We start from the raw sequence: 17,983 nt of genomic DNA on the forward strand, positions 1-17,983 counted from the left end.
ACGGTCAACTTTATGTTGCCTGTTCAAGAGTTCGTGAAAGAAGGGACGTAAAATTAAAAATAATTGATGCTCCTCTGCAAGGCGAGCTTAAAAATGATGGAAAGATCTACACAAGAAATGTTGCATACAAAGAGATCTTTGATATGTGAATTAACATTTTATTATTTAAATCACCTTTATTTATTGAGCTAGCGGTGGCTCTTAAGAAATGTACCGCCAGTGGTTTCCTTCATTGCACTCTACTTTAAGCAATTAAGCAAGTAGAAGGGGGAACCCTGTGGGGCAGTAAGCAAAGGGGCGTCCTTGCCGCCTGCCCTGGGAAATTCAGTTTGAATTAGCAGACACTTTTGCACAAATCATTTTAATTATAATTTATAATATCTAGAACAGCGGTCATTTCGTATGACTGCTGGGCTTTCTAGTAGTATATATGCTTGGCTAAGCACAGAAAATCTCTGGCAGGTATTAAAAGGAACCGAATGTCTCTGGTGAGTATTGCAGCTCTGGGGAGGCAACTTAGTTTCTCGTGAAAATGCCCCCCCCCCTTTATGTATAATATATCGTTTAAAAGGGGACAGGAGCAAAGGTGCCTCAGAGACTCAGCTGCTTCCCTCCAGTATCCCAAGTATCGGAGGTCCTTGCAACAGACGCCAAGCTCGTGGGCTTGCGACAGGAATCAGGGGCGGGCCCAGGGAAGAGAGTGGGGAAATGTGTGCAAAGCCCTCTGGCGGCAGAGTGCAAATCAAAGGCGAATAAAGGCTGACATTACAGGGCATGGTAGACAGAAAAACCAGGCGCTAAGCGAGCTGCCCAGCGAGAAGGCGGCCAGGCTACCCTACAGCTCTGCGCCTGCGTCAAAAGACAGTGTTTTGCCGCTGCGGCCACGCGGGGGCGCGGTCAGGCTCGGATTGCTTTCTAGGGGACTCGCAGGAGCCAAGACGCTCGCCTCTTCCGGGTCAGGAACTCGGAAGAAAATCGCTTCCGGTGACGGGAGATGTCACTTCCTTTCGAGCTCGGCGTTTGGATGGTGGGTCCCTACGCGCGTTCAACATGCGTATTGAGAAGTGTTATTTCTGTTCCGGACCCATCTACCCCGGCCACGGCATGATGTTCGTCCGCAACGATTGTAAGGTGAGGTGGCTAAGGCCAAAGCGCGCCGCGCTGCGCTCCCGCGGACCCCGGGCCTCGCCCGCTCGGCGTTCCTCTGCGCCTGCGGCGTCGGGCCGGGTTCTCCGCGTTCACCCCGCGAGGGGGAGGCTCTGCGAGGAGCTCCAGCCTCGACCTCTCGCTGGGGAGTTTCTCCTTGCCGCATCCGGAACGGAGCTGGTCACCAGGCCACGCTTGGGTGAGGTTGGCTGCGACGAGGTTCACGAGCGAGCCCAGCCAGCCCCCACGGGGAGTCTGGCGTCTGTTTGGGCAGCCACTACAAGGGCCAAGTTCTTCTATTCAGTGAGCTGTGTTGAACGCATTCCCAGTCTTGCTTCGGTGCGAAGGTCCGTAGCGTGGATATGAATAAGACTTGAGATTGTCCGTAGTGTGTAGAGGTTGATAGAAATGTTGCATGGGGCTTAATAGTAGCTTTATATATTTTGATGTTATTGGAGGTGAGTTGTGGAGGGTCGTAAATGAAAATACCCGGAATGGAGTTGACATTAATCCTGGATCTTGAATTTTGCAGGAGAAAGTGAAGAGAGAGTGGAAGGAAAGGGAACAGTTTGAGCAGAGGCACAGAACGAAGCAGTTACATCTCTTTGTATTGTGGTTGGTGAGAGAGGCTTGGGGTAGGGCCGTAAATACAAATATAAGACTAGATGCAAAAAGATTAGTCTGTAAACATATGATATCTATCATCTGTCTAGAGTCTGTCTGTCTGTCTATCTATCTATCTATCTATCTATCATCATTATGTAGTTATACCATAAGGCCTGCTTGTGAAAGACTGAATAATGCATGAATTTGCTTTCTGTGAGAATGAATCTCCTCTGTTTCTTTAACGCATTGTTTCTCAGAATTTGACCTCTTACATTTGCTTCTGAATCACTGGGCACTAATAAAAATACAGATTTCTGGTTTCCACCAGATCCATTGACTTGGACAATCACTCCTAGGAGGTGATTTTGACATGCTAAAGAATTACAGTTCCTACTTTATTGCTTTATCTCTGTAACAAATGGAAGATACTGAGCTCATTAAATAAGGAACAAGGGTTCTTGCTGAAAGTGAGGGACTGAAGCTATGTTTGGGAACTTGAAAGAGCACGTAGAAGATTTTGAATACCTGCTCTCGGGAACATGATAAAATATATAAAATGAGTCATTGCCAGGTTGGAGTCAGATTCACAGTTGGCATTGTGGATGATCTCGTCATTATGAGTTTTTTATTTTTGTCCAGCTTGGAATTAGAACCACAGATTGTGGGAGCTACCTAGAGTTGGGTGTTGATCTGGCAGACACATTGCAAATTCACGTTGATGAGAAAGTCTGTGTTCCTAGAAAAGACAGGGAAGACCAGTGGATCCAGAACAGAAGTGATTGGGGAAATGAGTGTGGGTGCCCTGAAGCACTAATGAAGAAAATGTAAAGGCACACTTCTGATATATCGTAGCTTTGGTTCCAGACCACTGGAATACAGCGAGTTGTGATCTTTTTGCTAGTAGAGGGTCTTCCTTCGATTTGTAAAAAAACATCTGTGAAGTACAATAAAATGAGGTATGCTCGTGTGTCATTTTATCTGTGCGGGTGAATCCAGAGTCTATCTCGTTAGCTCCAGGTCCGAATGTTTGTACCTAACGGTGAGCTCCCTGAAAGAGAGTTCCGTCTTACCTCAGATCATTTTGCTCTCTGAATTAATTCCACTGTCATCTGCTAGGCAGTTTTGCTGGAAATGAGTCATTTTTGAGTCTTTCACTTTTGTATCTAATTATTAAGTCCTATTCATTCTGCCTTTGCGAAGGATAGTTGTGTGTAAAGCCAGTGGCCACGGCCAGGGCCACCATCAGAGCAGCCCAGCCCATGCAGGTTCGCATTGGATTCGGACAGTCGGTAAAGAAACAACGGAGCCACAAAGTGGTGGGCCATAGTCTTTAATCCTAGCTTGCACCCGGCAGGATTGCACACTGGGCTCCAAAACCCACTCACATTCAGTGCTCACAAAGCTACTGACTTATCCGAGTTTCCTAGAATCAAAGGTTTCTAGCTCACCAGCCTTATTCTCCTCAGTTCCCCATCTCCTTCCTTATCCCAGATACAAACTGCACAAACTGGCATCTCACTCAGCACTCCGCCATCGTGGCTGCTTCTCCTGGCCACATGGCCTCTTTCTGCTCTCTGCTCTCCTCCTTCTGCTCTCTCATGCTAATCATCCCAGGAACCAAGAGCGCAAGCTCCCGTTCTGCCCCCATTTTATAGTGTAGATTCAAAACCTTTAATGCAATATACAGAATAGGGAAGTCTCTAATACAAAGACACTTCTCTGAGGCATGATTGGATTGTACCGCCCCACATCAAAACGGGTGGGAAAGGCTTAATCCCAAAACCAAGCACCAGGCTACAAGGATTCTACCTGCCCACAGAGACACACATTAATATCACCTGGGCAACGGCCTCCACGTGGGCAGCGCCACTTTAACAAAGTGAGCATAATACATTTTATCTGCCCAACATTGTGTCTTTGCTTTCTTTTTGTTTTCTTGCCCTGGTTCCAGATTTGGCACTTGTCACTTTCCTAGCCTCCTAACTAGTCTTTTTGCCTATGTGTCCTTAGCTTTTGAGACCATCTTAGGGACTTCCTCTTACACTTCTTAAGTAGCTTCTTAAAGGTAGAACTAGTGCTAATGCTCCATATTTTTTTTTTTAAATTATACTTATTCATTTTAGAGAGGAGAGAGAGGGGGAGAGAGAGAGAGAGAGACGGGGGGAGGAGCAGGAAGCATCAACTCCCATATGTGCCTTGACCAGGCAAACCCAGGGTTTTGAACCAGCGACCTCAGCATTTCCAGGTCACCGCTTTATCCACTGCGCCACCACAGGTCAGGCAAATGCTCCATATTTTCACATAGTTTGCAAACAGGAAAAAATACCTTCACCCTTAATGAGCGCTTAATAACTGTTGAATTAGTGGAATAAGAAAGAGTTGAAGGACTCTGAGTGATGTGATTAGATCATTTGTTTGCATGTTGAAGACTGAAGGTGATGCTAGAGGACTAGATTAAAAGGGAAACGAGCCTGTGAAGCTTTGTCTTACACATAATCCATCCACCACCTACCCCACTGTATATTTAACCACTTTATTGTGTATTTTCATAGTACTTTATATGTGATTATTGTATAAAGCTTTATCCCGTTGTTTATACCCTCCTCTAATCTTGCTCTTATTTGCAAAGTGAGACTATCATACTTAGCTTGATAGCCTAAGTTCTCAAGGTAGGGTTTTGTGTTTTAGTTATTGTATCCCTAGCACCTAGTACAGCATCAGGCTCATGGTAGATGCACCTTATTTGCTGATTGAATCCCTTTCCCATCTCCAGTGACTCCAGTCTGAGATACTTCCTTGCGCTTTTCAGATAATGGCTATTAGGTATGGAGTTTAAATATTGACAGACTTCCCTGGAACTTCCTATTGGCTCTTTTTGGAATTGGGGATACCCAGGACAGTTCAGATCCCTTATTAGATATATCTCAGAAATGGGGATATGTCTAAGAGTTATCTAGTAGGTATTAAACAGTGGAGGCTTTTTGTTGAGAAGTTTATAGTATTTTGGGCTGAAAATACTGAAAGAGATTTTACTGATAATGATGTCCAGGATACTACAGTAGTTCTTGTACTTTCTAGTTACTTTGAAATTAATTCAAGACTGTAAACATAATTATCCTCAAATCTCAGAAAAAGGCTCTCCAGGAGGTATGGACCTGGAGCAGATTAACCTAATATTGATTATTGATAACAAAGTATGTTCTTCTGTGTATAGTGATCTAATTGAAGTTTCTCATAGAAAAAGTATACATAAAATGAAAAGTATTTTGGCTTGTGGTATATACATAGGCTTACTTAGATTGAAATGTTTATACCTTGTTTTGACCTATTCTTTAAAATGAGTCACATCTTCTAGGTGTGATAATTCAACTCAAAAGATTACTTTTTCTCTTCAGATTTTTCTAGTAACACAGAAGTTGTAATGTGTCCTAAGACATTACAAACTAACAAAACAGTGCATTTTAGATTTATACAATAAGTCCCAATAAGCCATTTCAGGAGCTCATTGAATCATCATTGAGGCATCATTGAATTGTAAGTACTACTAAAGGTTCAGATCATTTGGGATGAAGGTGGAGAATTAAAAGTAGTTACTGATCTCCCTAGTTAGATCTGTGAATACTTAGAAAACAAATCTATAGCCATGTTTAGTTGCTTTTTTGAAATTGTTTTGTGCAAGGATGGAAAGAACCAAAGGATATTTCAGAATATTGGTGTGAAACCTTTTCCCCACTGAGGTATACAGAAAGTGAATTTGAGAATTATTCTGAAATGGAAAGTGATTTAAATAAACTACTTTCCTTAAACCTCTTCCTGATTCAAGATCATTTTAAGGTTTTATTGTTATTCTATAAAAATGGTTGTTTTTAACCGTATTTTCAGGGTGCCTAGCTTTTAGTTGTGATGATGCTTGAGAGTCAACAAGTAGTGCAGTTTCCATTTAATTTGACATGTCCACACATTTCCAAACGGTATTGTAAGGAGGGTGAATTGTGAATGAGAAACATTGTCATTTCTCAGACTTTACAGTATATTTTGTCCTATGATAGAAGAACTTTTTTTTTTTTTGTATTTTTCTGAAGTTGGAAACAGGGAGGCAGTCAGACAGACTCCGGCACGCCCACCAGGGAGCGATGCTGTGCCCATCTGGGGCATTGCTCTGTTGCAACCAGAGCCATTCTACCACCTGAGGCAGAGGCCACAGAGCCATCCTCAGCACCCAGGCCAACTTTGGTCCAATGGAACTTTGGCTGCGGGAGGGGAAGAGAGAGACAGAGAGGAAGGAGAGGGGGAGGAGAGGAGAAGCAGATGGGCGCTTCTCCTGTGTGCCCTGGCCAGAAATCGAACCCGGGACTCTTGCACGCCAGGCCGGTGCTCTACCACTGAGCTAACCGGCCAGGGGATAGAAGAACTTTTAATATTGACGTCTCACTGTTTTACCTTTCCCTCTAGGTGTTCAGGTTCTGTAAATCCAAGTGTCATAAGAACTTTAAAAAGAAGCGCAATCCTCGCAAGGTCCGGTGGACTAAAGCATTCCGGAAAGCAGCTGGTAAAGAGCTGACAGTGGTGAGTCAGGTTTTTACAGTTCAGAAATTTCAGGGTGTCTTTGTTGGGGGCGGTGATTTAATTAACTACAACAAAGCTTCCTGTTAACATGATCGATGGGTGACTTATTTGTATTTTGTTATGGTAATAATTATCACATGATCCTAAAAACCACAACTCTGTAGAGTTCTGAGGAGGAGGGGACGCTGCTGCACAGGCTACCCTGAGGGAGGAATATCTTAAACTCTTTCCTCCCTCCATGACTTCCTCTTCCTTCAAACCCACGACTTCTTTCCCACCTCTCTACTCCTTAAGGGCAGTATCTAAGCATTTGCCAAGAAACCCTCTGCTGGCTTCCTGAACACCAGAGGTTTTCAGTGAATGTAATGAATAGTTTTTGACAAGATGCAAGGCCAAATTACAATTACTGTTAAAAAATAATTTTCAGCCTGACCAGGCAGTGGTGCAGTGGATAGAGCATCGGACTGGGATGCAGAAGGACCCAGGTTCAAGACCCCGAGGTTGCCAGCTTGAGTGCGGGCTCATCTGGTTTGAGCAAAGCTCACCAGCTTGGACCCAAGGTCGCTGGCTCGAGCAAGGGGTCACTCGGTCTGCTGAAGGCCCGCAGTCAAGGCACATATGAGAAAGCAATCAATGAACAACTAAGGTGTCACAACAAAAAACTGATGATTGATGCTTCTCATCTCTCCCCGTTCCTGTCTGTCTGTCCCTGTCTATTCCTCTCTCTGACTTTGTAAAAAATAAATTAAAAAAAAAAATTTTCAGTATGGACAAGAAGAAACAAGCACCTTCCATGTAGGTGGCAACTGGGTGAATGAAGAAAGGATGCCAATCACCGTCATTTGTTGGTCACCTTGTTATTGCTGATGTTATTGTGATCTAAGTAGAGTCGTGTGTATTATAAATGTAATAGCCAGATACAGCGTTAGGGCTGCTCTGTGTGCCTGTGTGAGGTAGATTTGAAAACCAAGAAATACTGTCATTTTGCCAAGAAACCTGTAGCTTTTCCAAAATTGTTATGCATATTTTAAAGATAAATAGGATTATTAACTGCCATAAAACCTACTACATTTAGAAGGGACCCGAAGAGTTTCAGGGCAAAGCTTATGTCATGTAGCATAACGCTACATTGATTTGGAGATGTGTTGTTTCACACCTTTATGCTATAACACAAAGGTATATAGGTCTTAAAATATATAAGCACAATAGATATGTAGGTTGAACCATCTGAATTCTTAATGTTTGACTCATTTTTGATCTATAAAAAATGGTAATTTCATATGGTTCAGCCTAATCCAAAGTTTTCTGGCTATGAGACTCATTCATTTAGGGGTGGGGAAATGAGGGAAGCCTTTTCAGTTTGTTTATAATCTCCATGATTGTTAAATGTTTCCCCTCCCCTCCCCTCTAGAATTACTCAGATACAGAGAAATGTTTTCAGCAGGGTTCTCTTGTACATCATGGTGTGTAAAGGAGAAAGGTTTGAAAACTTGTATTGCTGGAATTACCCTGGGGGGAATCTTAACATGTCCATAGTGTGAAACACTCAGAATGCTTGTGAAAAGGAGAATAACTTTTTATACTTCTAACCCCCCCACTCCCCTTACAGGATAATTCATTTGAATTTGAAAAACGTAGAAATGAACCTGTCAAATACCAGAGAGAGCTGTGGAATAAAACAAGTAAGTCACAGGGAATGCCGGGAGTTTTCAGAAGAGAGGGATTGGGGATATTGCCATACCTTTAATGTTTGTTGTTTAACTCTAGTATTTTATTTCTTCTCCTTTTTATTGGTCAAATTTTATTCTCTTACCCTCATTTCAGTGGTTCTTTTGTATTTGTGTTTTTATTATAAGCTACCCAAAATCCTTTCTAGAAGTGATTGATGTGTCCATTATAAAATAAATGTAATTACTAAATTTGATATTATTTGAAGTGCCCACACATAAAACATCCAAAAAATCTGACAAAATCGTAGAGATGAGAATATTTTTTTTGGGTGAGTGTGGCATAGTTAAAATATGCACAAAGCGTAGAACACTTTACAAGTTTAGATGATTTGATTTAGGGATATAACTATGTATTCTGTGTATCTTATAAAATTAGTGCTTTGGTAAAATTAAAGAAGTGCAGCTTTACATGATAATTACATAGTTTATGTGAGACTTCTAACAAGTTTATGTGACTTCACATAGTTTATGTGAATGCTAACAAGTAAAAATGAAGCTATAGTTGACTGAAATTAAAAGTAGTAATAGCTTGTTATTGTCTTTTTTTTCCCCCAATTTTTATTTTTTATGTAAGTAGAGACTGACAAGCACCCATATGTAGTCAATTTAGTTCCTTAAGCCAGCTTGTATATTCTAATATGTGTGTGTGTGTGTCCTTCCCCTTTGTCCCCCTCCTTCCTGTCCCATCTGTGGAGGCTTTAGCTATTTCTAATCTTAGGTAGAGTGTGAGGTAGTTTGTTAACTAGAGGTCCCTAAAGCTTTGAATCCTACAAGCATTGTTAGGCAGGACATCCGTTTCAGCACCTTTTCCTCAGTCACAAGACCTAAGGAGTGGAACTGAAAAGCTGGGGGCCTTGGTGGTGGTACTGGACACCCTCTAAGCCTTTACCTTCCTGATCTGTGTGGAGAAATCAGAGTACAGTTTTAGAATTGCCTGTTCTACATAGCACTAAATATTCTGCCCCTTGATGGGTTTTTTCTTTTAAAAAACTTTGTAAGTAGAGGAAGAGTTTTTCTGAAAAGCAGTTGGTTTTATTGGGTTTATTTGGTACAGAAATAGCACTGTTTCAAACTCTTAAAGATTTTGAAAGAGATTAATAATTTCATAGGATTCTTTTTTTATTATGATATAATTGCCATATAACACTATATTAGTTTCTGGTATAGAGCATAATGATTTGATACTTGTATATATTAAGAAATGATCACAACAATAAGTACTAATATCCATCATCTCACATAGTTACACATTTTTCATAGGATTCTGAAATTGATTCCAAAAGGCATTCTTGTCAAGGACAATATTGGAAGATCCGAAAGTGTTTCTGGACCCCAACGAGTTTTAGTTCATTTTGGCCTTTGTTTTCTCTTTTGTTACTTTTTGAAGATAATGGCTCCCGATCACCCTGACTTTTTATTAATCCATTTATTTATTTCAGAGAGAGAGAGAAACAGAAACAGAAACATCAATCTGTTTCTGTATGTGCCCTGACTGGGATTAAACTCACAATCTCTGCATATTGGGATGATGCTCTAACCAACTGGCCTGTCTGTCTAGGGCTATCTGGCTAGGGCCATCCTGACTTTTTTTTTTTTTTTTTTTTAGTGAAAGGCAGGGGAGATAGTGAGACAGACTCCTGCATGTGCCTGGACTGGGATCCATCTGGCAGCCCCCATCTGGGGCCAATGCTCGAATCAACTGAGCTGTCCTCAGTGCCCAGGGCCAATGCCCAAACCAGTGGAGCCACTGGCCACGGGTGGGGAGGAGGTCAGGAAAGGAGAGAGGGGAGGGGAGAGAAGCAGATGGTCTATTCTTTGTGTGCCCTGACCAGGAATTGAACCCAGGACATCCATACTCCAGGCTGATACTCTATCCACTGAACCAACAGGCCAGGGTCCACCCTAACATATTTTGTAACTACTTTTATTTAGTGGTTATTCAGCTTTATGTTGAGATTGCATATCTTACTTTAGTCACGTGTAGATATTCAGTTACTATGATCCTCCATTCTCGTTATGTGTTATTTACTTTGACTGTGAGAAATACTGTTCAGTTCTGTAAGAGGTCATATACTTGAACAGAAATCACTACCCTTAGCATGCAGAGGTGAACAGGGAGCTCAGTCCCTCCCTCTTGGTGCATTTGATTGCGTACTTATTTCATTGCTTCTGTTCGATGGGAATTGGTTCGGGTATGATCTCAGTCTTATTTCCTTGCCCCACTCATTTATACATCTGCAAGTCCTGTAAGAAGTGGTGCTCTGTTGAATTTCTTTTCCTGTACAGATTCTGATGTCCTTTCATATTGAGATCTTAAAGATAGATTCTCCAAAGAAGGTTTCCTTGGTAGACAGTATGAGTCTTTTGGAACTTAAAACTATTTCCTGCTGGCTTACGCAATTAAAATACTTGTTAGTCGTGTTCCAGAAAAATATATTGTTCTTCTAAAAGATTTCTTGATTTTGCACTCTCACTATTTCAATATCATTTTGTCTATAAAGTAGTCTGTTTATACTAGTTTTATGTATATTGTTTACAATATCAAATTGTGTGAAGATGTGGACTGAGCAAGCTTTAGGATGCTGATGTCCGTAGAAACTGCAGTAGAACTTGAAAGCAGCAATAGTAGGAAGAATAATTTGTATTTTATTCATATGTTCTCTGTATTGCAGATCAGTTTTTAATATCTATTAGATGCTTGTTACACTTAGAATTTTTCAGTCTTGTGGAATATCCAGAAATGCAGCATCTTATTCTTGGAAAGGATTTACCTGCCACTTGTGTGTTTATTACCCTTCTGAGTAACTTTAAATTGGGGAAATTCTTCTGAATACTAGAACTTGCCTGTATCATTTTTGCTGAAAGACAAAGAAAGATTAAAACAGTTACCTATCCCCTGACGAGACGGTGGCGCAGCGGATAGAGCGTTGGACTGGGATGCGGAGGACCCAGGCTCAAGACCCCGAGGTCGCCAGCTTGAGCATGGCTCATCTGGTTTGAGCAAAGCTCACCAGCTTGGACCCAAGGTCGCTGGCTCGAGCAAGGGGTTACTCGGTCTGCTGAAGGCCCCGCAGTCAAGGCACATATGAGAAAGCAATCAATGAACAACTAAGGTGTCGCAACGAAAAACTGATGATTGATGCTTCTCATTTCTCTCTGTTCCTGTCTGCCTGTCCCTATCCATCCCTCTCTCTGACTCTCTGCCTCTGTTAAAAAAAAAAAGAAAAAAAAAGTTACCTGTCAAGCATACAGGCTGGAGCAAAAGTAGGTTTACAGTTTATGTTTTTATTATTATTTTCCATACAAACAACTGTAAACCTACTTTTGCTTCCTCCTGTATTATTAATATTAATTTTAAGCCATAGCATGTGCAGATTTAGAGTTGACATCATCTTAGAGTTATTCATATAAACATCACCCTAATGGCAGAGGTACCTTGGGGCCTTCTAGGGCGGGGGTCCCCAAACTTTTTACACAGGGGGCCAGTTCACTGTCCCTCAGACCGTTGGAGGGCTGGACTATAAAAAAAACTATGAACAGGTCCCTATGCACACTGCACATATCTTATTTTAAAGTAAAAAAAGAAAACGGGAACAAATACAATATTTAAAATAAAGAACAAGTAAATTTAAATCAACAAACTGACCAGTATTTCAACGGGAACTATGGGCCTGCTTTTGGCTAATGAGATGGTCAATGTCCGGTTCCATATTTGTCACTGCTAGCCGTAACAAGTGATATGACGCACTTCCGGAGCCATGGCGCGTGTGTCCCATGTCATCGGAAGTAGTACTGTATGTGAGCGACTCTGCGCTTTGGGGCACCGCCACATACAGTACTCCGTGCATTCTGTGCTCCTCTACTGACCACCAATGAAAGAGGTGTCCCTTCTGGAAGTGCGGCGGGGCTGGATAAATGGCCTTGGGGCTGCATGCAGCTCGTGGGCCGTAGTTTGGGGACCCCTGTTCTAGGGGATTGTGTTAAAATGCAGATTCTAATACAGTATGTCTGGGTGGGGCCTAAGAGTGCATTTCTGACAAACTCCCAGGTGATGCTAATGTTGCTGGTCCCCAGCCTTTACCTACACTTAAAAAAATGCGTGGTTTTTTTTTAAGTTTTTCCCTTTTTTAGATTTTATTTATTCATTTTTAGAGAAAGAGAGAGAGAAAGGGGGAGGAGCAGGAAGCATCAACTCCCATGTGTCTTGACCAGGCAAGCTGGGGTTTTGAACTGGCAACCTCAGGGTTCCAGGTCAATGCTTTATTCACTGCACCACTATAGGTCAGGCAAAAAAAAGAAAAAAAGTTTTTATTTTGACATTTTGACATAATTTTAGACTGAATAGAAAGTGGCAGGAGTAGAATTCTGTTATCTTTCATCCATATTTCCTGGCTGTTAATATTTTATTAAGTTTACCTTTTCTTCCTCTCTCTCTCCCTTTTCATCTCTGATTTTTTTTCTGAACTGTTTGAGTAAGTTGCCTATATTAACTAACACTCCTCTATTCATAAACAACTTGATATGTATTTTCTAAAACTAGAACATTCTTTCATATAACTGTAGTACAGTTATTAGAATCAAGAAATTAACATTGATAGAGTAGTGTTATTTAATCTTAGACCTGTTTAGATTTCTCTAATTGTTCCAATATCTTTTATTGTGAAGATTGTTAGAATGATACATGTCATATCTCTTGAGTCTCTTGGTTTGGAACAATTCCTGAGTTTTCATATTTCATGACACTATTTTCAGAGAATATGGGCCAGGTGTTTGGTTTAAAATTCATTGATTGTGTTTTATCTGATGCTTTCTCAAGATTAGATTTGGATAATGTACATTGGGCAGGAACACTATCGACACAGTGTTTTGTTCTTGTTGTCCTGTCAGGAGGCACCTGCTAACTTTGATCTTTTGTTTAGGGGGTGTCTGCCAGGTTTCTGCACTGTAAAGTTAATGTTTTACCCTCTGTAACTGCTAAGTATAATACTGGGAGATAATTTAAGATGGAAGATCCTGCTATACTTCAGCTTCACAGACTACACTTTAAAAAGCTATATTTGGAGTATCCTGTCCCGTAGGGAAGCCACTAGCCACAGGGGCTGTTGAACACTCGAAATGTGGCTCCTCTGAATCAAGATGTGCTGTAAATATAAATAAAATACATGGTGGCTTTTGAAGACTTGATATGAAAACAAGAATAAAATATCTCACTAACAATTTTTTATATTGATTACATGTTGAAATGACATACTGAATATGTTGGGTGAAACAACATATATCATTACATTTAATTTTGATCTGTTCCTTTTTTACTTTTTTTTTAATGTGGCTCCTAGGAATTTAAAATTACATATGTGCTGTGTCTAATATTGTACAGTGCTGATTTAGATACTAGTGCACAGTTGGATTCAGCTCCTGTACACATTTTCCAAAACAGTTGGATTTTAGTGGTTGAGAACGTGGCAGATTGGTTGACTGGCTCATTTTACCTGTATTCCTAACATGCAGATCATATCCCAGGCACTTGAAGAGAAAGGGGTACTCATGCCTGGAAAGGTTCTGTCCTTTATTAATGGAGACGACAAGCTAAGAATGGGATTAGTTGCTATTAATTTAAGTTCTCTGTAGAATAAGATTTGGAAAGCATTGGACTGCTTTAACGTAGAAGGAAAATTTATAGCAAATGCCTTTGTAAAATAAAAGTTAGAGAAGTGATACTTGTGAAAGATAAAGAGTTAACAGTGATGTCAGCAAAGGATACATACCTTCTCCAGCTGTTTTAATAGGGATTTTTTTTCCAATGAGTTTTTCATTTATTCAGTTTCTAAGTAGGAATAAAGATTAAAGAAGTGATTGTTAAAGTTCTTGATTGAATGTGAATAATTTGCTAACACTTGTGGATTTTTTTATAGTTGATGCAATGAAGAGAGTCGAAGAGATCAAACAGAAGCGTCAAGCTAAATTTATAATGAACAGGTATGAATAGAGAGAGAGTAACTCACGGAAAAATAATTACTAGTAGATATCTAGAGGCATTTGATTTCTTTTTTTCATTTATTTTCAGTATAATTTCAGATTTACAAAAACTGGCAAGAGTAGTATATAGAATAGTGTATTCTATTAGCATTTTGCCACATTTACTTTCATCCCTGTGTCTGTGCCAGTCTGGCATAGAAGAGAAGCATGCGCCAACAGCTCTTTTGTTAAAGCATCAGAGAAAAGGGACCCATGTGTTTGCGACCAAGTCTGTTATTTTTTTTGTTCACAGTCTTAGGAGTTTGTGCTCTAGTAATTACTGAATGATATAAAAGATTTGGTAACAGATTGTTCTGTATTTGAGAAGAAAAGATCTAGGCACTAGAAAAAATTCTCATTACATATGTATAATAGACATTGATCTCTGAGATTGGTTAATTCCTTGCTTCAATCTCATTCCTTCATTCACCCTGCAAATATCCCCATTTTAGGCTCTAGGGATATGGTGAATGACTAAGTCTATAGTGTAGGAATCCTATTTAAGCTAATTAGGAATTAAAAAATAATTGAGTTTCCACTCATTTATATGGTTTATTTAATAAATGTCATTTTTAAAACTTATGAATTAATGTCTAAAATTTTAGTAACTGACATTTTGACCTTAATGTTTTTACCTTAGGTTGAAGAAAAATAAAGAACTACAGAAAGTTCAGGATATCAAAGAAGTCAAGCAAAACATTCATCTTATCCGGGCCCCTTTTGCATGTAAGTAATATGTGCATAGGAGTTCTCTGCTTTAAGTGAGGTGAAGAATCTAGATTTTTGTGGTCTATATATTTGGGTATCAACCAGATTTTTAAGGGTATTTTTTCAGTAAATGTTATCTCAGTACATTTATGACAGGATTTGGTTAAAATATATAATTCATCCAGTGTATTTCCCAGTTCCAGTCAATTTTTTACCTATGGTATTTCTTTTCCATCCTTTATAAAATCCTATTTTCTGTAAGTTATCTCTAAGTTAATCAGATTGAATTGAATAATCATTTCACAGATAATTTTTCCTCATACCTGTTTTTATTAAAGGACAGTGTTTTATGTTAGTAGTTCTCAGATTTTGGTCAGTATGGGAATTACTTGGGGAACTTAAAATAAATACAGAGGCTCAGGCCCTTTGAGACTGGACCTCTGTTCTTTACATAGTTCTCCAGTCAATTCTGATTTGTAAGTTTGAGAACTACAGCTTTGTATTGAAACCTTCTCTCTGTGCTTATGTAACTCACTGGTGTCACTCACGTGGCAGTTATCTGTGTGCGTAGTATCTTTTGTGAGGTTTAGAAAACCAGTGTTGTCTTCAGTTGGTACCAAGTACTGTCTGTTACATAATTTACTTACAGAGACTGCTTAAAGGGAGAGAAGTTTAGGTGAGATTTAGTTGAAAAATCGATTCCCAAATGATTCCATGCCTAAATCTTAGTAAAGGTTAAATTCTGTAAGCACATTTTGAATAGATTTGTGTTAAAGTCTTACTTTGGTTGTGTGTGCACCAAATTTTATTAAAACAAAATATAGTAGACTCCTGGAGCATCTGTTTCACATGTAGATGATACAAACTGACCCAGAAAAAAACAGGAATGAGCCATTGTTATCTAAGTTTTTAGATAACCCTCTGAGGTTGTAAGTATATCAGAATAGGGACCATGGATCGTGAAGTCTGGGTTGAAATTTCATCAGTTTGACTTACTGGACTTACCAGCTGAGTGACCTCGGGCAAGTTCATATTTCTGTATGCCTCAGCTTTTCTCGTCTTTAAAATTCAGGTTGTTATGGCCCTGGCTGGATGGCTCGGTGGTAGAGCGTCGGCCCAGCGTATACATGTCTCGGGTTCGATTACTGGCCAGGGCACACAGGAGAAGCGCCCATCTGCTTCTCCACCCCTCCTCTCCTTTGTGTCTCTCTTCCCCTCCCGCAGCCAAGGCTCCACTGGAGCAAAGTTGGCCCATGCGCTTAGAGTGGCTCGATGGCCTCTGCCTCAGGCAGTAGAATGGTGTCACCCCAGATGGGCAGAGCATTGCCCCCTAGTGGGCTTGCCAGGTGGATCCTGGTTGGGTGCATACGGGAGTCTGTCTCTGCTTCCCTGCTTCTCACCTCAGAAAAAATACAAAAAAATAAAATAAAATAAATTTCAGTTTGTTATGAGGGTGAAATGAATAAAAAAAATGCTTATGTGTGGCGTATTATAAGACCTGTATAGGTTTATGTACTATTCTTAAATATTGTAGAAATGGGTAGTGTTATTTGAAAACATTCAAGATCATTTATAAAGTGTTAATGAGTTCTGTAAGTCACATTGAATTGATAAGGTTTTTGATTTTATTTTTTTTAAGGCAAAGGAAAGCAGCTGGAAGACAAAATGGTACAGAAACTGCAAGAAGACGTGGACATGGAAGTTGTTTCTGACAATGTTACCGTTTAACCATTTCTGTGAGCACATTGGAAAACCTCCTTTAGAGACGTAGATGTTCTAAGTTATTGATATATTTCTTACATAAGGTGACTCAAATGGAAAGGTGGTTAAAAATGCATTTCTTCTACATTGCTGTTGGCAAAACATCAGATAAGGTGGGTGCGTAGTTGCATCTCAAAGGTAAACCTTTACTGATAGGTTCACTTATGTAAATCATGAAAATTTTGTAAATACAAAGTGGAGTGTAGACATAAAATATCATGCCATGTAGATAACGGCACCAGGCAGCATTTATGTAAGAACTAATAAAAATTCACGGCTCGTGATGTATAAAATAAAATTTTCTTTCCAATAAAATTTTTTTTGTTTATTATGTGTATGATAATTAGTCTCAAGTACTATTATCTTTTGTTTTGATTTCAGTATTTTATGTTTTGGTTTATTAACATCTTAGAAGAACATAATGGCCTCATATACTGAAGTCTAACTCTGGGCTTTTTGACCTGGTATAGCTGTTTGGTCAGGCATCGTGGCTGTTGGGTGTGAGAGCAGAGTATTTCTGAAATGACCCTCTGTTGTCTCATTTCCACTTTTGAGAAAATTCTCACTTGGGGTTCCTGGTAGAACATGCTTTATTCTTCCAGCTCAACACTGAGTTAGAAGCAGAGGAATCCAGAACCTTTTAAATATTTTATGTGCTTTTCTTTTAAAAAGCTAGTTGTTTTGGGGTAAATGGGAATTTATGAGTAGAATGCTTATATATTATTAACACATAAAATAATTTCTATAAGCAAGGGCCTACATATTTATTATTTAAAGGTACTAAAAGACATCAAGTATTGATTACTTGGAAGAAAATAACTTCACCCACATGTACTATTGAAGTAGGAGGTATATTTATAGAAAAATGCATACTTAATGCTTCATGTTTCTATATTTTAATACTTCATTATTCAGTAAGATTCTCAGAAACATAAGTATGTTATGAATATTAAGTAACTCAGTATTAATATATTTTTAGGACAGAATTTAGAGTTAGAAATTCTTAGGGTTATGTAATTACCTAAAATTTGTACTATTATGTACTGCCTAAATTTTACTTCAGTATTAGTAATAAGGTTGGTTGATAACTAGACCAAGTGTTAAAAGACCTGAATTCCAGTGTGGTTTTGCCTTTTTGTTCTTATTTGTAAAATACAGCTCATTTGTAAACAATATTATTGATGTAACAATTAAGAGAAATTTATATGAATTAAAGACATTTGTAAAATTGAAGTTTTCACTCTATACTGTGCTCATGTTTGTTTTAGTATAAACATGTTCAAAATAACATACTATTAGGAAACAAGTGTCTTACCATGCTAGTTAGGGAGCAACTTGCTAATTCCTTGAGACCATTAATTTAGGGAAACAGAGCTAAAACAAAGAGCTGACCCTGCATCTCAGGTTTAACACGTAGATAGTTCTCAACTGTCAGGATGGATGCCATAGCA

General features: G+C 39.5%; 1 protein-coding gene across 1 annotated transcript; it reads left to right on the plus strand.

Moving 5' to 3' along the window:
- The first annotated feature begins 976 nt into the window (after positions 1-976).
- RSL24D1 (ribosomal L24 domain containing 1) lies at positions 977-17,765 on the plus strand. Its single transcript, XM_066276474.1, has 6 exons — positions 977-1,131; positions 6,205-6,318; positions 7,928-8,000; positions 13,961-14,024; positions 14,704-14,789; positions 16,411-17,765. Exons 1-6 carry the CDS (start codon positions 1,051-1,053, stop codon positions 16,497-16,499), a joined length of 507 nt encoding a protein of 168 aa, XP_066132571.1. The 5' UTR covers positions 977-1,050; the 3' UTR covers positions 16,500-17,765.
- Positions 17,766-17,983: the final 218 nt, after the last annotated feature.

This window comes from Saccopteryx bilineata, chromosome 4, assembly GCF_036850765.1.
Source record: "Saccopteryx bilineata isolate mSacBil1 chromosome 4, mSacBil1_pri_phased_curated, whole genome shotgun sequence".
NCBI classification, from domain to species: Eukaryota; Metazoa; Chordata; class Mammalia; order Chiroptera; family Emballonuridae; genus Saccopteryx; species Saccopteryx bilineata.